Source organism: Mustela lutreola, chromosome 4, assembly GCF_030435805.1.
Source record: "Mustela lutreola isolate mMusLut2 chromosome 4, mMusLut2.pri, whole genome shotgun sequence".
Lineage (NCBI taxonomy): Eukaryota > Metazoa > Chordata > Mammalia > Carnivora > Mustelidae > Mustela > Mustela lutreola.
The window spans coordinates 201,392,824-201,412,350 of record NC_081293.1 but is presented as its reverse complement, the minus strand read 5'-3'; the positions used below and the strand labels follow the sequence as shown (position 1 = coordinate 201,412,350).

General features: G+C 57.9%; 1 protein-coding gene across 3 annotated transcripts in view; it reads left to right on the top strand.

Annotated features, from left to right (window-relative positions):
• Window positions 1-19,527, top strand: part of PTPRN2 (protein tyrosine phosphatase receptor type N2) — a 688,130-nt gene that overhangs the window by 619,349 nt on the left and 49,254 nt on the right. For all 3 annotated transcript variants that reach the window (XM_059172404.1, XM_059172405.1, XM_059172403.1), the window contains one exon: window positions 13,687-13,834. In XM_059172404.1, coding sequence (XP_059028387.1) covers window positions 13,687-13,834 — 148 coding nt within the window. The remainder of the gene's footprint in view (window positions 1-13,686; window positions 13,835-19,527) is intronic.

Below are 19,527 nucleotides of genomic sequence, written 5' to 3'. Positions count from 1 at the left end.
GCGCCGTGGGCTGGTCCCCATTCCTGTTTATTGCCCGTAGCACGTAGCCTGTTGGTTCTAGGACAGCAAAGCTCCAGAAAACGCTCTGGACCCAAGGAGCGCTCTCAGAATTCCTGCAAGCGTGTCTCGACAACGCGCTGTGGCAGGAGCCAGCATTGCCCGTCCACGCCTGGGAGGGAAGTTCTGTGTCTGTGTGGCAAGCCGACGTCACCTCACTGCCTCACTGCGACTTTCTGTTCTCCCTGAGCGCTCCCTCAGGAGGTCACAGCAAGGACGTCGTCATCAGTGTGGGGTGCCCAAGTGCTGCCCAGGGAGGACCTGCCACCTGGGGGTGGCGGGGCAACCAGCCCCTCCCCCTCGCTCCAGGGCTCTGTCCTCAGACCGCTGTTGCCGTGCTCGTGTCACACCACTGAGGCCGCGTGAATTTTGTAGCTGACGCTCCACTTGGGGACGGTAGGTGGACAGCCATTCAGTGCGTGAATCTGCTGGCCCACCGCATGGAGACACCGCTCTTCAAAACCTGCTTCTGAAGAGCTCTAGGAACCAGTGCCGCCTGAGTCACGGACGCCAGTGTAGACAGAGTGGATGGGTGATCTGATTCCTCGATCTCACCTCCTCTCGCTGAGTAGCAGCCATCGGCGACCAGGTGCCCGCACTGCCGCGTAGACGCAGCAGTGGCCATCAGGTACCCCCAGGTCCAGAGATGGCAGTGGGTTCCCCTGGTTTTGGAGACCCTGTTTTTCTACGAGAATTTGTTAACAGAGGCCTTTTCAGGGTTTGGTTGTCCTAGGACTGCATTTTCGTGACATGTTTCCTCTTGTGTCCCTGTCTTTGTGTTTCCTGTCAACTCTTTGGAACCCAGCGTTGGTTTCCTGCTGGATTTTGTACATGAATGGAGTCTCTACATAACTTGCGTCTTTAGGTATTTTTTGTATGTCGAAGGGACATGGTTACAGCTGAAATCAAATTCTCATGTTCTCATTTAATAAAGAGCATATTAATTTATATCAACAGGGACTTGTTGTAAAACTCTTTGCAAACACATTCTTTCACATCACTGAAGTAATCTTAGAAATAAGTAGAAATGTGGCTTTGTCGGGCGGCTTTCTTCTCCAGTTAAAGTGTTCTGATTTCTTTCTACATCAGAGTCCGAGAAACGTGAACTTCCTTTGTAAAAGTTAACATCAGTGTCTGCGCAAAACCGTAGTCAAACTTCGATCTTCCAGATGGAGTGATTTACTTAATGTGACACACAGAGACTTGGCATGGGGGAGGAGAGAAGGGGACCGTCGGGTCCCGGCGTCTCTGCGGAGTCCCCTGACTCCCGGCCCGTCATCGGTAGAAGCCGGACGCCGTCGCAAGAGTGCTCTTGCTTAAGAAAGAGTTGTCTCAAGAGTTCAACATGCCGTGGGCAGACGTTTTAAACTCTTAAAAAGCAGAAATCAGCAGAAATATCATAAAGCCGAACTACTTTTTCTTTAGACGTGTGAGGACTGAGGGAGCTGCCAACAGCAGATGGGTGTTTAAAATCGCGACGCCGTCAGTGGAGGGCTTGCGGGGCCCGGTGCTGGCTGTCGTTATTGTCTGCACAGCAACGTCACGAAAAGAAGAGAAGCGCACAAAAGATATTTGGTAAAGGCAGGTGGTCTGGATGAATAATGTTCCTTTCATTAACATAGTTCCCTTATTAACTGTATAATTAATTGTGCATAGCCCAGGGAGGCTGTGGAAATTGCATTTTGAGATGTATCAAAGCGGACTTACGCTTCAAACTTGCATGCAATTTACCGTTAATGCAGCCAGAGATGGAAGCCTCAAATCTATAATTATTACTTACTATTTGAATGACAAGCAAAGAATTTTATCAGCAGAGTTTTAAATGAAAGAGGATTAGCCGCTAATGTTGAAACTGTTAATCTTTCTTATGAAAATAATTTCGAAGAAAATGTTTTAGTGGAAAGAAAGGTTTGAAGAAAGCACGTGCCGTTAAAACAGCTGCTTTCTGCGACCCCGGGTGCATTTGTCCCCATTGACGGCGGGGTGCAAATATTTTTAAAAGTGAATGAATATTTTATAGGGCCCAGAGCTGCTCGTGCATTCAGGGAACAGATTATGCAATATTCCCAAATATCCCAGCAAAGGTGAGAGGGTCCGTCAGCCAGCCAGAGGAAGGAGCCAGAGCTGAAAAACTTAAAACATATGAGAATATGTTAAAAGCAATGGAAATCTGCTTAATAGTCTAGAAATCTGCCTTTCCTCACTTCTGAATGCTCCTGTGAGTTGAGATCGTAAATGGTAAATATTGTTCAAAGAAAACCGTTAGACGGAGCACTGGGACCCATCTGTCCAGGAAGATTTCATCGGTGACACTGCCGAGACTCTTGCCGTGGACGCAGGTGTCCCCCACACGGGCCCTGCTTCCGACCACCGACGCCCCGGGTTGGCGACACGGACACGTCCCGCAGTCTCGGGAGGGGAGTCCTACAGCAAATATTTGTTGACGGCCGAGGCTGTGCCAGCCTTCCTGCTGGTAGTGGAGAGACTGAAGGGGGTAAAATAATTGGCCTGTTGGGAGCACCTAAAATGTGGCTCACATTTATTTTTTTGTCCTGCTTTTCCCCACTGAGTTGAGGACGTGGACTAAAATACTAAATTTATAGCACCATCGGGTGAGCGCCTGGTGTTGCCACCAACAGGGGAAGGCTGTGTTTGGGTTTCTAGAAGCCCAGGAAGCGTGGCGTGGGAGGGCAGGTTCCCTTTTAGGGCCCGTGGCAACTCCACGTGTGTTCTGGGCTTCAGGCCACGCTAGAGCCACGCACGGACGGCGGACTCGTGGGACGTGGGGCTCTGTGGCAGTTCCTCGGAAACTCTGGGCTGCCCCCCGCGTGGTGCCCAAAGAGCACAGGCAGGGGGTGTTCCAGGGAGCAGAGGGGTTCTCTTTCCATGCCCTCAGAAGTCTCATGTTCTCCCTTCTTGGTTTCAGTCTTTAAAAGATTAAAAAAAAAAAAATACACTTTAATGCACGGATCCCTCATTCTGCTCCTATCCATGGACCTCTCATGGAATCGTTCGGTGTCACGTGGAAGCAGCTCTGGGGACGGCGGCGGGGGCGTCCCGGCGGGGGACACGGGTCGGCAGGAGCCAGCACCGCGTCTCCCCTGCCCAGCGCGCGGCCCCTGCCCTCCCCGGCCCCGGGCCCGGCCACACTCGCACACCTGAGTCCACCTGGGGAACCGCCGTCCGCGCGTCTGCGTGCATCAGGCGCTTGGGGCTGTGTGGCTGTAGGATTGTACGTTTGAACCAGGAGCCGAGCTGTTGATTCTCTGCGGCTCTTCGGACACACGTGGTGACGTTGACAACCGTGTAGGGCAGCGGCCATCCGCACATTCGTCCACGCTGGGGAAGCATGCAGGGTGCTGGACATGCCAGGAATGCGGACAGAACGTGTCGGACTTTACCCCGACGTTTGACTTGGGTTAGATGAAGGCTGTGACCCTGTTTCTCCGACCAGCTCGGCGGGACCTTGCCCTGCCGCGGCTGGGCATCCGGCGAAGGCATGGCCTGGCTGCAGGACATCGTACAAGGTGCAGGTCCCGGAAGCCGAGGAGCGGCGGACGGAGCAGCGGGGGAAGCAGACGCGCAGTCTCTGTCGGACTCGGGTCCCCTGCTTGCCCGTGAGTGAACCCCGGCACTCGGCTCCCAGAATACAGGACGCCTCCGCCCCTTCCTCCGTGCCCTCCGCCGCCACCGTTGTCCCCAGATGTCAGCCCCCGCGCCTCGTGTGCGGACAGTCCCTCTTGTGCGCTCGGTCTCCACCTGGGGTGAGCGTGACCTTTTAAAAGCATCTTTCCCATTATGTGCCTCCTTTGTTTAAAACACCCCAGCGGGTTCCCGCCGCTCTCACTGCAGACCTCAGGCTCCCCGGCGGCCGGCGGGCTCCCCTGGGGTCGGGGCACAGGCTCCCCCGAGGCCGGCGGCCGGCAGGCTCCCCTGGGGTCGGGGTACAGGCCGTCGCCCCGCCTCGCTCCCTTCTTTCCCGCCGCGCTGGCCTTCTCTCTGTGGCTGGACTACACCAGACCCGTCCCCACCCCGGGCTCTCACTCTGGCTGCTCTGTCTCCCTATGATACCCCTCATTTCGGAGACAAGGAGACCTTCCCGCCCGGCAGGAGACCCTCAGAAATCTGCTCATCAGAGGGGCCTCCCCTCCTGGGGTCCGAGCCCCTGCCTCCCGCACCCACCCCTCGCCTAATCTCTGCCGCACGTTCTTACCGCTCTGTGAAGTCGCCATTGTAACCGTGTTCGTGTATCCATCTGCGGCCTGTCCCCTGCCTGAAGAAACCAGCCGCACACGGACTGAGTCTCTGCGGGTCCCCGGACCACATACACACACACGTGCACACACACACACCCCCGTCTCGTCCGACGTGCTCACAACAACGCGAATAATGAATAAATAAGTCACTAAGCCAGCCGTCCCGGGCAGGAGTCTAGACCAGGAATGCAGCTCGGGGCTCGCTCCCCCATTACAGGAGACGTTCCGCGTGCACTCACACCATCAAGGAAGCGCTTTGCCTGACGTTCAGACATCAGCACCTGTGCATGGACGGGAGGTACGGAGTGATTCTCTTCATTATTTTCCTTCGCTCCTAACTTTCATCTTTGTATTTTAACCTGTTCGTAGAACCTTAATTTCTGAGATGCTGTATAAGATAATAAGACTTATAAAATTGTTTATTTAAGCCCATCCAGCTCCTCGAGGAGTGATGGCCTGAAACACGGGGCAGCGTGACCGCCACCAGCACGCGCCCCCCCCCCCCCCGTCGCCTCCCTGCAGAGCCCGAGTCGCTCCCGCTGCCCCCACGCGCACACAGAACCCCCGTCATGTTGCAGGACGGACCTTCCCCCTTCCTCCTGTTTAGTAAGAGTAGGTGGTAAGGACAGATCTGCTGCTTTCTTGAAGTTTATTAAGTAGAACCTTTTGGGGACAGAAGGTATTCATTGTTACCTATTCCCATCGAGGTTTTAATTGGGAGTTTTCATCGAGCTGTGGTTTTCTTCCTCTGCCAGTCTGTGGGGTTAATGGCAGTCACGCACGTTCTTGATGAGTGTGTGCTCAGTCCGGCAGAGTGGCCTGCTGCGCGCTTGCGGCACCCCCTGAAGACCACCCCGTGGCCAGGGTAGTTATTGACGGATTCCAGGAAATGACCCACAGGCTCATCCGCCGCTGTTCAAGGCCTCTCTTTTGTCAATACGATCTCTAGCCATTCTGGACCTTGTTCTAGACGCAGGGTACCAAGACCCCAAATTATAATAACGTTCCCAATTAGTTTGGTTCTTCATAACAAGATGTAATGACTTTCAAGTCCCCTCTGTGGTCGCTTTGCGAGGAGGCCCCTGTGTTCTCCCCGAGCCTCCGGAAGCGCAGGGGACGCGGACGCCGTCTCTGCGCCTGCCTCGGAGACTCCTGCCCAGGGGGCCTCCCAGACATTCTTTGAAAAACATGATGTTTTCTTTAGAGGTTTTGTTTATTTTCCTAGTTCTTGCATATGTTTTATTTTTCAGTTACAAAAGGGATTTTAAATAAAACAGAGAACTCAGTGTTCACAGGCTCAAACCCAGCGTGTTCCTCTGTACTTGGTCGTGTCGCCGTGTTCACCCGCTCCGTGCCTCGCCTGCCTGCGAGCTGGGGACTCTCTCTTAAAGGCTCTCCACTTGGCAGCCTTTGAACTCTTCCCCGCCGTTTTAACCCTTTCACACTTCTGTCACTGCCATCGGCTTGGCGATGACATAACGCGAGAGCGTGCGTTTCTAAGTCACGCAGAGACAGCCCTGACACCCCTCCGCAGGGATTCCGCTGGGCCTCCAGAGCTCCCGGAGGGAGGGTTTGGGGGAAGTGACGAGGGGTCACACTTGCCGGTGACCTGCTGGTCGTTCCTGCTGGTCAGCCTCACCAGGATGAACCAGGCTCACTGCAAAGATGTGTGGAAACGTTCCCTTCCCAGAACGAATTTCCATGGCAGCGATTTTTAAAACGTGATCAGAAGGATTAGATCCCCACGTCTTCCCCCTGTTGCTCACACATACATCTTTAGGCTTTTTGTACACACGACCCAGAGGCTGAAGGCCAAACTGTGTTTGCTTTTCCCAGGTAAAGTCCGTTTTGACAACACAGGAACATGGTTTGAGTTGGACTTTCCCGGGTCTGTGGCTTTTTTGCCATTTTTAAGGGTAACGTGTGTCTATCCGCCAGAGGAACGCGTGTTTGAGCCACCCAGGGAGACCAGCAGTCCCGCGGCAGGTAGGAGGAGGAGCGGGGCTTGGGTGCGTGGTCGGGACCCGCTGGGCCGGCAGGCGACGGTCTCCGTGCAGGGCCCCACTCCGCGGCTTCCTTGTGGTAGAGTCGGGCGGCGATCTGAACACCATCTGGGCGCACGTTTCCTGTTTCCAGCAAGTCTTTCCTAAGCTGAGAAATAACAAGGCTACGCTCTGATCGTTTTACCAGATCTGTACTTCTGGGGACTTGAATGTACTGTGTCAGATCTCATCTGAATCTTGGGGATCTTCACGTGCCCGCTCAGGGTGCTCCAGAGCGACGTGGCCGTGGGCCTGGAGTGGTTCCGTGCGGGTGGCAGAGCCTCTCCCCTTGCCGAGCCAGCAGCCGGCGCCGTGAGCCCCCCGAGTCAGGATGACGAACCCCCCGAACTTCTCTGTTCATCTTTTCATACTTTCTGCTTGGAACCCAGACCTCTCGCTGCAGGAAATCAAACATTTAACATCAGCATTTGCCTTTCACGTATTAGCGAAGATAGGTGGCAACGTTAATTTTTAAAGAGGAAAAGGGTCCTCCCTTTGCCCAAACGGCAGCAGAAGCAGCTTACTCCTGCCTTTACAGACGTTCGTCTACTGCTCCCGACCTCAGAGCACAAGACAAGGTCTCACGAGGAAGGGAATGTAAACGAGCTGCGTTCTTCACTCGGACGAGAGGTGTGATTGTCGCAGAGGAAAGTAACGCGCTCACAGGCACCAAGGAAAGAAAGGAATAGAAACAAAGCTTCCCCCATAAAAACCGGGTCTCCCGAAGCCCAGCTTGCTTCAGCACACCTTGGCCACGGCGGGCAGGCGCTGGTGTCCGGCAGCACCGCTGTCGAATGATGCGCCTCCGGGTGGTTCTCTGCGTGTTTCCTGTGTGAGGACCCACGGCGCAGGTGTCCGGATGCTGCGAGGGCAGTCGGGCGCGGACGTCCATGGTTTCTGCGTACGCTGGCTGAGGGCACGTGAGTGGAGGTGTTTCACTTCTTCGTCCGTGGGCCTCCTTCCCCGTGAGCGCCGGCGTTCCGTGAGAGGGAGCTGCTCCCACTGTTCTCCAAGGTGACGACGAGCCCACTGGCCGGCATCGCACCCCTTCATCGCCGGTGGTGGAAGATGCTGGAGTGACACAGAACCTGCCCCACGTTTCACAGAACTAATAACCTTTGCTGTCCCTCCGTGCTGCCCTGCGCTGGGCCCAGACGACCCCCGACAACACTGCGCCCCGGCACCCGACGTTCAGAGGTGGGCGGAGCCCTGCCACCTGGCATCGAAGCGTGGACGTGCGCCTGTCGCGTGTGGGGAAACAGAGTAATTCTACTAAGTGGCATTATTTCCTTCGTGACCCGGGAACCGGTCCCGACGTTGACACTACACATAAGACGACGCCCGGGAAACAGTCCCCCAGCAGGACACGGGCCGGGGGCACGGAGTGCGAACAGCCACGGGGCATCAGCACCTGCTCTCCACACTGGAAAACGTCTCATTAGCAGCTGAGTTCACACCTTCTCTCCTACTGGCGTTTTCCGGTGACTCGAGCCTGGCCACCAATACCTCCCTCCCGGGGCAGCGAGCCACAGACGGGAGCGAGAGGAAGGGATGAGTTCCGGAACCATCCCCGATGGCGCGGTCGGCCGGCTGTGAACCCGGCGCGGCGGTCCGAGCCCGAGTTGGCTCCATCCGCAGGAGGTGGAGGCTGAGTGAGGAGGCCGCTGTCCTGGGGACCAGGCCAGGACTCGGAAGCCAGGACTGCTTGCTTGCTGGCGCCGCTTCTTTCCTCTCCAGCGGTAGTTACGGTGGTGTCGCTGCACTCAGGGCGACGGGGCGGCTGCACCCGCGGCGACGGCCCGTGCCCCGTGGCAGTGTCCCCACAGCAGCCCTGGGATTCTGTGTTCAGGCTGCACCAGTGGCTGCTGTTTCTGGAGACTCGTGTCGTATGTCATTATCTCAGGGACAATGTCCCCAGGACGTGCCGTAAAGTCACAGAATGCAGATACCAACTCAAGAGAGTCCCTCTGTTTCCAAAGAAAAGCGGAGACCCGCCGCGATCACTGTCATCTCCGCGGGCACATTTCATATTCCCGAAGCGACTTCACAGAGTGACCAGTCATCCCTCAGAACCACCTTGAGAAATCCGTGTTCTGATCCCCATTTTACATAGCGGTGAATTAAGGGCCAGTGAGAGCAGAGGATAACCAGAGAGTCTATGTGGGGACCAGCCCTTGCTGTGTCCTACACTGTTAAGAAGCCCCATCCGGCGCCTGCCCCAGTCCACTGTGTCCCAGCTGAGTGGGGGCTCCCGGGGCGTTCCTGAAGGCCTGGGGACAGAAGCTGTGATCAGCTCCCAAAGACACACAGTGCTCTGGCGATCATTAGTAAAACCCCATCATGTGCCAGAGCATCCCAAATGCTCCATGTTTCTAGAAATCACTCTTGAGGTCACGGTGTTGACAATTCCATCAGAAAGCTCACTGCAGAAAACATTTGAGCTATCTTGACAAATGGTGGACGTGTCTCCAAGCAATAACCTTTTCATCCCAAAGGTTGGGATTCTGTGTAAAATGATCCCATTCAACGTGGAGGCCCGTCAGTTTGTTTGACACACAGACGCTGTGTCATCTGGTGGCCCATAGTCCTTGTGACCCAGAAAGGGTCTTTAGTCTTCCTACCAGTGTTCTAATAGTCTGAGCCAGAAAAGGAGACACAAGGTGGGGATCTGGAACTCGTACGAGGAAGATTAAATGGGAGAAGCTCTGATTGGGTTAATAGCTCATAATGTGCGGCTCACAATAGCTGGTGTCGTTCTCGCTGGGCAGAGGACTCCGAAGTGCTGGCTCATCTTCCACCTGCCCTAATTACGGATGCCACAGAGCCCGAGACCGGTGTCAGCCGGTGTGTCCTGGTTACTGACTCGGAAAACCCACGCTCTGGAAACCGCGGGCTTTTCCCCCACAAACCCTTTATCTGGGGATTATCTTTTCTGCAAGCCCATTAAGTTTAGTCCCAGGAAACCTATCAGAATTCAAGACGATTTAGACAGCTCCCCGCTCAGCACTCATCCAAAACCCCTGTCACCCCAAGTATTAAGGGCACAGTGAGCCCCTCTCAAAGCTCGGGGTCCTGCTTCCCACTCTTCAAGGACCAGCAGTAGCTGTCAAGATTGACTTGCCGATGCCCCTCAGATGGAACCGACTATGGCTCAGCCCCAACTCCTCACCTCTCTTACATTTCCAGAGTGCACGTCACAGCGGGGTCCCACCAGCTCAGGCTGCTTTGTTTCTAGTACTATTAACTAGTACTATTAACTAGTACTATTAACTAGTACTTTGTGTACCCCAGGGCCTGTCTCTTGGAGTTTCAATTCAGAGATACTCCAGAGCCATAACAGGAGCTGTGTAAAGTGATGTGGCTGAGGCGGGTACCTAACCAGCAGATGCTCACAGCTCTGCGACAACAGGTTCTAGAAACATCCCTCATGGCATCCATGGCAGCACGTATCACGTCCTGAATGGGAGGCACTGGCCAAGGACATGGGTTCACTCAATGACAGAGAACTGGGGGAAACAACCGCTGGACTCAGAGGGCCACGGAGGAGGGTTGGGGGAAGAGCTCTCTGAACTGCTGTGGTGCCTCCACGTTCCTAAGGCTGCCATTACATCCAGGTGGCCACGGGACCATTAGAAAGTGGCAGAACCCGCTCGGCGTGGATGTTGGAGGGGCTGCATAACCCACAAAGGAGGAAGGAGGTGAGGAAATAGATAATGAAACATTCCAAAGTCTGTGCGCTACTTGTCAGGGCATTTCTTCCAACTTCAGAAGATCCTAAGGCAGTTTTTTTGGATGCCATCGTTGATATAAACTGTTTATCCGCAGTACAGATTACTTCTAGAAACTTCCATGTTGTGAGCACCCATCCAACAAATATTGACCGTGTGCCTAAAGCATGTGCCAAGTGAATGAGACGTTGGCCCCATTCTCAACAATCTTGATCTCATGAGGGACAGAATGTCCGGACGCCCCGAAGCCAGAGCACGACGCAGAGAGCGGTGATTGTCAGAAGACGGAGCTTTTAAAATAGTAAGTGTCCAACGAAGAGTGTGGGTTTGTAGGAAATGAGAACCCGACACACCCCAGACTCCCAAAGGACACGATCGTGTTTGCACCAACCTCAGAGTCGGGACAGATCCGCTACCGAAGAATTGCACGAACAAAGTGTAAAGAATGATGGTGCTGTGGGGTGGGGGTGGTCGAAACACGGGGGAGTCATCTTGGGGAGACAGAAAGGAGCAGACTGGTCAAACGAAGTTTGGACAAAGGCTAGTGCTGGCCTCGGCTGCGTTGGTGGTTTCTGAAACTGGTGGTATCCGGGGCCAGGCGTGGCGATCCTGTCGCTCTGTGCGTGGACTGGGAAGTGGGCGTGAAGGGAGGGGTGCGGGAGGAGGTTGCAGCCCGGAGCCAAGACACAGCAGCCGTGTCCCAGGTGGCAGACCCAAGCTCCAGTGCTGCTGGTGGCTGCGGGGGCTTTGGGGTAAGGGTTTAAGGAGTCTAGGCCTTGGCTTCTCCGAAAATAAGACGAACGCTTCATCTCAGCTTCTTTCCGTCTTGGACAAGGAAGTCCTGTAACGCGGGAGCCGTGAGCGGCCGTGCACGTGCCGGGGAGAGCCCGACGGTCAGCTCTGCGCGGCGGAGTCATGAGGGGCTTTCGCTTTTGTTCCACTTACCTTCATTTTTGTTCTTTATTATGCGTGCTACTGTGTCATAGACGTGTGCGGTTTAAACCCTGCAGCCTCCCGCCATTGCCACCGCCGTCACACTCGCTGCCGCACGCACACGCGCATGCACACGCGCATGCACACACTGAGCTCGCTCTGGGGGAAGAGCCCGAGCAGAGCTCCTCCACGTGCTGACGCGCCCCATTGTTCCAGAGGTGACCGCGTCTCAGGAGGGTGACTACCTGTTCTGATCCGCACGCCTCACACCCTTGAGACAGGACCTCCCAGAATTAAGTTATTCTGCCAGTTTGGTTTTGGTTTTGGTTAAAACACATTATTTTATGACGAAGACCTTGCTTCCCCACAGACACCATGAAAATATACTCTCGTGTCACAGATGAAAAGCAAGAATCTTGGGACACCTGGCTTGGTCAGTTAAGCCTCTGCCTTTGACTCGGGTCATGGTCTCAGGGTCCTGGGATCGAGCCCCGCATCGGGCTCCCTGCTCAGCGGGGAGCCTGCTTCCCCCTCTCTGCCTGCCTCCCCCCTGCTTACGTTCTGTCTCTCTCTCTCTCTCTGACAAATAAATAAAATCTTCAAAAAAGAAAGAAAAGAAAAGAAAAAATCTTATCTACAAACATGAAAGAGGAAATTCTCCAAAACCATGAATGGGGAAATGACATCCGTTTTGTATCATAAATGATGTCTCGTGAAAACATTACAGAACAGATCGAATGGACCAGAGCGTGACAGACACAGGCTACCGGAGCCGCACACGCCAAGACAATGAAAAAGTGCCCTCAGTTCTGATCTAATCGAGTGCATCTTCATGCGATTTGTCCTCCATGGGAAACAGCCGCATCTGCTCTTTCCTGCCCCTCCTCCCTCCGGCCGTGCGTCCTACAGTCCCGGCTGGTGTTTCTTGCTGTGAATTGAGAAATCCCAGCGAGCCCGTGGCGTGGTTTCGCTTCCGTCGAGGTGAACCTGCACACACCCGTGTTTGCAGGAATCCAGGGGGCGTCCGGCACCCATTTCGCAGATGGCGTCTTGAGGGCAGCGACCCCAGAAACACAGAGCTCCTGCTTCAGCCAGAACTGTCCCTCCCCAGCTCCCTCACCCCGTATAGCAGCCGGTAAACATCTCACGGAATGTCAATGTCATCCCACGCAAAACTGTCCTTACCAGGGTCACCCCGTCTTCAGGATTCCAGGAAGATGTCCCCAAAGGAAAGAACCAGGCAGTTGACATCTTCCGGATTGGGCCACTTGAGTGCACTTAAATCCACCGCCTGCCCTTGCCAAGAACCGGAGGGGCTGTCTGGGCGGAGGTCACGGTGCAGGGCCCTGGCGGGGAGGGGTGAGCAGGCGCGGCACCCTGGGCTCCGGTCCTGGGGAGGCCGTGCCTCGGAGGGTCGCGGGGAGGTCACCGCGTGGCTCGTGTGGCTCGGTGTCATGTGCACAAAAGGCCGTCGGTCCATTCCCCGCGTGACAGTGACAACCCAGATGCTGGTCACAGCCACTGCTGGCCCTCCCGCTGGGCCAGGCGGCCCCGAGGGCGGTGCCTTGTCTCCTACGGCGCTTTCCGTGGTTTGTGGACCGCTGTGGATAAGCTGCTGTTTGTTGAGTGAATAACACAAACCAATCCGAGTCAGCTCTAGTCCAACAGGTGGTGCCCCCGAGCCCAGTGCGGCTGGCTGGGGGGCAGGCGTGGGGCAGTCCTGTCCTGGCCTGCGTGGGGGTGGGACACGCATGCTTCCCCACGGTTAGAGGATGGCAGGGGCTGGCAGGGGGTTGGGGCCAACCCTCCCTGGGCATGGGGGTGCCTACACCAGGGACCCGGACTCGTGTGCATGTGTCTCATCTTGTATGTGGACATAGCCGAAGACTTGTGTCCACACATGACACCAAAGACCCACAAACACGGCGTCCCAGGGTGGGCTTTATTGGGCACAATAAAGCCGCTGGGGTTTGGTCCTTTGAAATGATTTTCCTTAAAGCCACGGTCGTTTCTCAGCTACACACATTGGTGAGAATGCTCGGACAGGGCTGCCTTTGTGGGAGGGAATGTTCCGGAAGCATTTCCTCATCCACTTCCGGCCATCGCCACCGAGAGACAAGTGCCCGGAAAGACTAAGATCTGAGCAGCCGAGGGTCAGGACATCGGTGCCGTTGTTCTGGGTTTTGGTTTTGTTTTGTCTTTTGTGGCCACCCCACGCTGGTTAACGCCGGGCACATGTCAGAGCAGCCCGTGTCTTCGGTGCCTCACACCCACTTGATTCAGAAGAGTAGGTCAGCTGTAAGGGAAACGGCACCGTGTGGACACGCTGTCTACACCGCTTCGGGTCGGTTGATCAGATCGGGTCTGTGGCGCATCCTTCTCTTTGCCCGTCGGTTGGTAATAGCTGACGGGGCCACGCCATGCCCGGCTGTTCCTGATGCCGGGCTCTGCCCTGCAACACACACGCCGCGAACACCCGGGAACCAACCAGCGAAACAGGTAAAGGGCCCGCCGTGCCCTGGGCGTCCGGCGGGCCTGTGCGTTCCCGGGTCTGGGGGAACCGCTTCCTCACGCATGCACGCAGGGACGTGTGGGCTGCGCCCTGTGTCCTACGTCATGCCAAGGACCCGCCGCCCGCGGCCACCCCTGAGTCTCCGTTTTCCGTTGCAGGCCTACATGGAGGACCACCTGAAGAACAAGAACCGGCTGGAGAAGGAGTGGGAGGCGCTCTGTGTCTACCAGGCCGAGCCCAACAGCTCGCTCGTGGCCCAGAGGGAGGAGAACGTGCCCAAGAACCGCTCTCCGGCGGTGCTGACCTGTACGTACCGGGCCCTGCTCTGGGCAGGGGAGGGGAACTCGGGCCGGGCGGGGCCCGCCGCGCCGTCCCCTGCTTGCCTGGGTTTCTGCGGGTGCTCGTGGCTGGGGAGCCGTCCCCAGCTGGGAGACAGAGTCGGTGGATTCTTTTGTGGTCCTGGGGCACGGTCCTGTTTGAGGGCGTCTGAGCCCCAGTGAACACTTGCCGTCTGCCCTGCTGCTGTGCGGTTGGAGACTCGTTTCTTAGCCTCGTGGAGCCTCCCCTTCATCTGACTACGATCCTCCTGTCATCCTGGAAAGCTCTGAGCCCTGAGGACAGTCGGTGCTGTGGGCCCGGGGTGGGGGAGGGTCCGCAGATGCCCACCAGCCTCCCGCGTGCCGAGACCGCGTCACGGAGAGCCCGCTCTCTGCGCAGATCGGCACCAGGAAGCGGACACAGAGAGAGACCAGCGCTTTAATCAACTTGCATCCAGTAGGAGACAGTCTTAGATTACGTGTTGTACGTGGTGTGACTCGGACGGACAGACAGGCCCACGCAGAGGCCGGAAACAGACCGGCCTGGTCTCCCCCTGCCTGGCTGCCAGGACCCTTTCTTAGCCACTTGGCCAAGAAACGCAGCAAGCCTGTGTTCCGGCAGGTTTCAGGCCAGGCTCGCAGCCTGATGAAGGTAGGGACCCTCTGCAGAGAGGACAGGCGTGCGAGGTGCGCTTGGGACCCAAGTGGCTGCCAGAAACAGACGCTCTGGGAAGGCTGCCCGCGTGTGCGGCCGACGTGTGCGCAAGTGACCCGGGCCCCGTCCCAGGACCCACGGGCGAGAACCGTCGAGCACACTTCAAACATAGGAAAATGTTCTTGGTCAGCTGACGTTGTGGAGGACACAGCAAAGCCACACTCTGCGTCCCACACGCTGTGTCCCAGCGCTCCGGAAGCCAGCACTGCTGCCTGCACGGCCCCCCCCCGACACGCTCCGGATGGTCCCCCTCACCTGGCCTGGCACTGGCCGAGGGACGTGTGCTGTTGGTAAATGGCAAAAGTCCCACCGGGCTCACAGGTCAGAGTATTAAAAGCTGACCCCTTGCACTGCCTTCGACACTGACCGGGGCACCACAGACCCTTGACATCTGAAGGCCCTTCCGGGAGTGATTTTTTCTACAGTTCCCTGGGGGCTCAGACCAGGCCCTCCATTTCCATGAGGTCTGAGGGGTTTTCCGTGATGGGCTTTACACACCCCTGGGAGGCTCGGCCAGGGAAGCGTCTGCCTCCGGCTCAGGTCAAGATCTCAGGGTCGCAGGATGGAGCCCCGCATCGGGCTCCCGGCTCCGTGGGAAGCTGCTTCCTCCTCTCTCTGCTTGTGTTCCCTCTCTCCCTATTCTCTCTCCCTCTGCCCCTCCTCATCTCTTGCTCTCTCTCAAGTAAATGAGTAAATAAAATCTTTTAAAAAATTTTTAAAAGCAACATAAAAATAGGAGCTTCTATATTTAGAAGGTAAGCAACAAAGAACCCCCAACTGACTAACATATTTATTAGGCACCTACTGTGTGCAGGGGCCGCAGATAGGCTGGGAGGTGTGAGGCCCTAGCTAGGCCGCTGGGCTCAAAGAGGACCTGGCCAGGGATGGGGGGGAGGCTGCCACCCGAGCCTCGGGCGCACAGCGGTTGGGGCACACGGACGCCCAGCAGGCTTACCCAGAACAGCCTCGGGGTCTGCTTGTTTACTGGGACTAACGGGTCCCGAACGGTAAATACTAAAACTCCAAGCCTCTTCTTCCTCCAGCGCCCCTCCCACAGTGGAAACCCAGACCACGGCAGCTGCCCACGGGCCCTTGTGCTCACAGGACCTTAGTGACAGTGGAGTGTCCTGTCCCAAGGCCGTGGGGCCCGGACACCTGCCCTGTGACAGGCGCCTCTTGCTCGTGGCGCAGGGGAACGCGGCTGGTGTCCTGCAGCCTGGCCGGGCTCCTCGCTGTCCGGGTCCTGAAGGCGCAGCTGTGCCGGTCTGGGAAGTCGGGGCAGGGACCGCCCGCTGTTGATCTCAGCCTGCGCCCCTTCCTGAGCGGGGGGGGGGGGGGGGGGGGGGGGGGCGTGGACCATCTTGGTCTTGCCAGACTGTACCGGAGATAACTGCCTCCTGTTTCGGAAACCCTGCTTCCTGTGGCCCGGCACGCACACTCCCCATGGCACAGAATCGGCTCCCCATGCCTCCGGCCTCTGCCGGCCAGTGCGGGGCCCATGGGCAGGGGCTGGGGCCGTCAGCGCAGAACCCACCCCTCCCGGCACCCACAGGGCGGGAGGGAGCCGGGGCCGGCTTTCCCAGCACCCACTTCCTGTGCCATGACCCGCCCTGCCCCTTCCCCCGAGCTCCCTGGTTGCTGGGTTTGACGGATCCTTGGATACTCCGGGCAGGACCCCCGCAGTCAGGGCCTCCTGTCCTCCTGCCTCCGCACCTGTCCACGCAAGGAAGCCCTTCAGCGGTTCCTCCACCCAGGAGGCCGGAGCGGACGGCCTGACTGCCCCAGCACGGGCCGGCCGGCATCTGTGGACTCCCACAGCTGGACCCCGTGGCTCCCCGGAGCCCGGACAGCCTGCACAGCCCCCGAGCCTTCCACCTGCCTTCGCTCCTTCTGCGTCCGGGCCCATCTGAGGCACCTCTTCCGCCTCCCAGAGCTGAGGAAAACGCCCCGGCAGACGTTCCGGCCGCGTGAGGCAGACGCCGTCCCGGGCAGCCGTGCCGCTTGGGGCAGAGGGCTGGATTTTGTTTCGAAGGGAAGCCGGGTAGAGGCAAAAACAACGTTTCAGGAAACAAGGCCATGTCCTGAGGCGGCCCTAGGAGTGCTGTCCTTGGCCCCTGTGCCTCCGGGACCGGGGCGGTCAGGTCAGGAGCTGCAGTGACTGTCGGCTCGGCTCGACCAGTCGCAGCTCGGATTTTATATTCCCTTCCTCCTTTGCTCCGAGCCAGGTCGCAGGCTCAGGGGCTGTGTGGGGCCCGGCTGCCTCTGCTCCCTGCGCTCCCCGCCGCTGCTGTGAACAGACTGACCTCGGGGGTGTGAGGTCTGGGGCCGCGACGCTGCCTGCCAGCAGCCCAGGCCACCCTCTCCGGCCAGGCCCCGGCTCCCTTGCCCAGACGGGGTACGCTCCTCCCTGCTCCGTCCACAGCCGCCTTGCCATACGCACACCACGAGCCATGAGGCCGGCTCGTCTCCTCTGCTACCCGGACGTGCCCGTGCCTGCCCGTCCCCAGCCCGTGCCCCCGACCCCGTCCCTGCCCGTCCACAGCCGTCCTCAGCGAGGTGCCGCTGAGACACTTTGCTCTCCGCTCCGTCCGCGGATCCTTGCTCACCACCAACAAGAGCACAATTTCTGGTTCCACACTCCCCCCTCTCCCGTCAGCTTTCTGCCATTTGCATGTTGGACAGACGTGATTTATGTGTCTCCATCTATAACAATACATCCGACGGGGTCAGTATGGGCTCTGCCTTACCCAGGCCCCCCACGCGGACCCAGGTCTGGGCCGGGACATTCGGTGGCCCGTGGAGAGCAAGGGCTTCACGTCCAGCCCTGCTAGGCCTTCCCGGGGAGGTCAAGATGCTCACCCAGTACTTGCATGTAGACACGGGGCTGGAAGCCGCAGACATGGACCCGGGAGGCTCCCGTCCTCTGTCCCCCATTGTCCGTAGAAGAGCCAGAGGTTAAGAAGGGGAAGCAAGTGACCCCAGGCTGCCAGCAGCGAGACCTGACCAGGAGGGATTCCCATGCCCAGGAGCCCTGGCAAAGAAACGTCACCGGCGGCACGCCTTTCCTCCACAAGTTTTATTGGAGAAGCTTTAAAACAGTCAAGTAGAAATGACCACTGGGCGGTGGCCTGCAAACCCACCACCCAGCTCCCGGCAAGTCTTATGCCGATTTTCCTCGTCATGTTCGTGCTTTACCCATTTTTTGGCTGAACTCTTGCAAAGTGAGCTTTAGGCATCGTGACATTCACGTAAATACTTCAGCCTGTGCCTCCTAAAAATAAGGATGTTCCATTCTCCTACGTTCCTACAGCCCTGTCGCTACAGCTAGAAGCTGAGTCTCTCGTTCTGTCCATCGCCAGCACCGCGGGCACCTGCGGATGGCGGTGCGTGACCACGACGTAATCAGGTGGAGCTTCCCTCCTGTGCGTCTTGTGAAAACAGCCCCTTTTGTTTTCTGACGTGACTCGTCCCTAATGAAGCCACTCTCCCACGGACCACGTGCCCATTCCGGCGTCGCTAACGGCCCGGCCGGGAGTCTGACCGACCCAACGGGTCCGCGGGGCGCTCACCTGCTGCCCCCCCACGCTGGCCCCATCCCGTTCGGGTCTCGCAGCCAAGCCCCAGGGCCCAGTGCGCCGTGGGCCTGAGAGCGGCCGCGCCAGTCTCCATAGCTCCAGTGGCCGCCGTGAACATGAGCTGCGAGCGTGCTTCTGTGGCCTCCGGAAGACTCGTGAACGCCTGAGCCCGATCACCGGACTGGAGTGAGCAGTTCCGCCGACCATCCCTCAACCCCGTCTCTGCCCTTCCGGGATTGGAAAGAGATGGTCCAGGCAGAGCCGTAATGGATACCTTTTCTCCAAATCGCCTGTTAACATGGCTTCCTCTGCACCAGAGGCTTTGTACCTGGTGAGCTCTTTAGGTCTAAGCGAACGCAGCTGAAACGGCGGTCGGTCATCGTCCTCTGTGTTTTCCACCATCAGCCCACGGAGGGCGTCAGCCTTCCCTGCGCTGCTCCTATGAGGTCTGCGCCCTCGCGTGACCCCTTCCTTGGATGGACGACCGCACGTGGCCTTCGAAATCCCGCACGTCCTGCGCTCTGGGCGTCTGTCCCTTCGTTACCCGGGATATTTGCAGCCATGCCCTCGGGGCCCGGACGCCCGAGCGATCCCGGCTGGGCTCCCTTCTAGGATCTCTGGAACCCAGTTCTCTCCCCCAGCCAGCGTTTTCTTTCTGGCACCCTGACACTCTAGGATGAACTGGCCACGTTCCCCTCAAGGTTGCCGTGAGTTCAGCGATGCTTTCCTCATTAGAAGTCAGTGCGGGTGAGTAGCAACGCTCCGCCGTGGGCTCCCGGGACCTCGGGAAATCAGGATTCGAAGCGGCACTTCCCATCCCCAGCCCCACGCTTCCCCCCCTCCCCCCACGCTTCCCCCCCCCCGCCCCCCCGCTGCTTCCCACCCTCTCCTCGTCCACTTCAGCCCCGTTTCCATGGAGAGCGCTCACATCGTCGCACGGGGAAAGGTCCAGGAGACGCTGACGGACGGCCTTCCCTCAGCAGGAACGCTGACCTCGCCTGCGTGGCACCCTCTGACCCGGGGGAGGTGCTGGCCGCTCGGGCCCAGTCGCAGGGTCGGAGGAAGCCAGAAGCTGCTCCCACGTCCGTTCGTGGTCCACCGTCCCTAGGGCCACACCCCTTCCCCCCGTGGAAAGGGCTAGTTCTGTGGGGTGTCTGGGAGCTGCTCCCCAGCTCTGATACGTTAATCAGCAAGTTTCCTGCCGTGCTCTCTTCTGTTACTTTTCCAGAAGCATCCGAGTGTGCAAGGCCTGGGGGTAATAATGTTGTCTCAGCGTCGCCAATAGTCAGGGGACACTCTGTCCACCTGGGTCCCCTTCAGATGTCAGGACCATCCTCAAAGACAATGGCTTGGGCCCACCGTCCACCCCCGAGGGGCTCTGGTCCCCCCCGG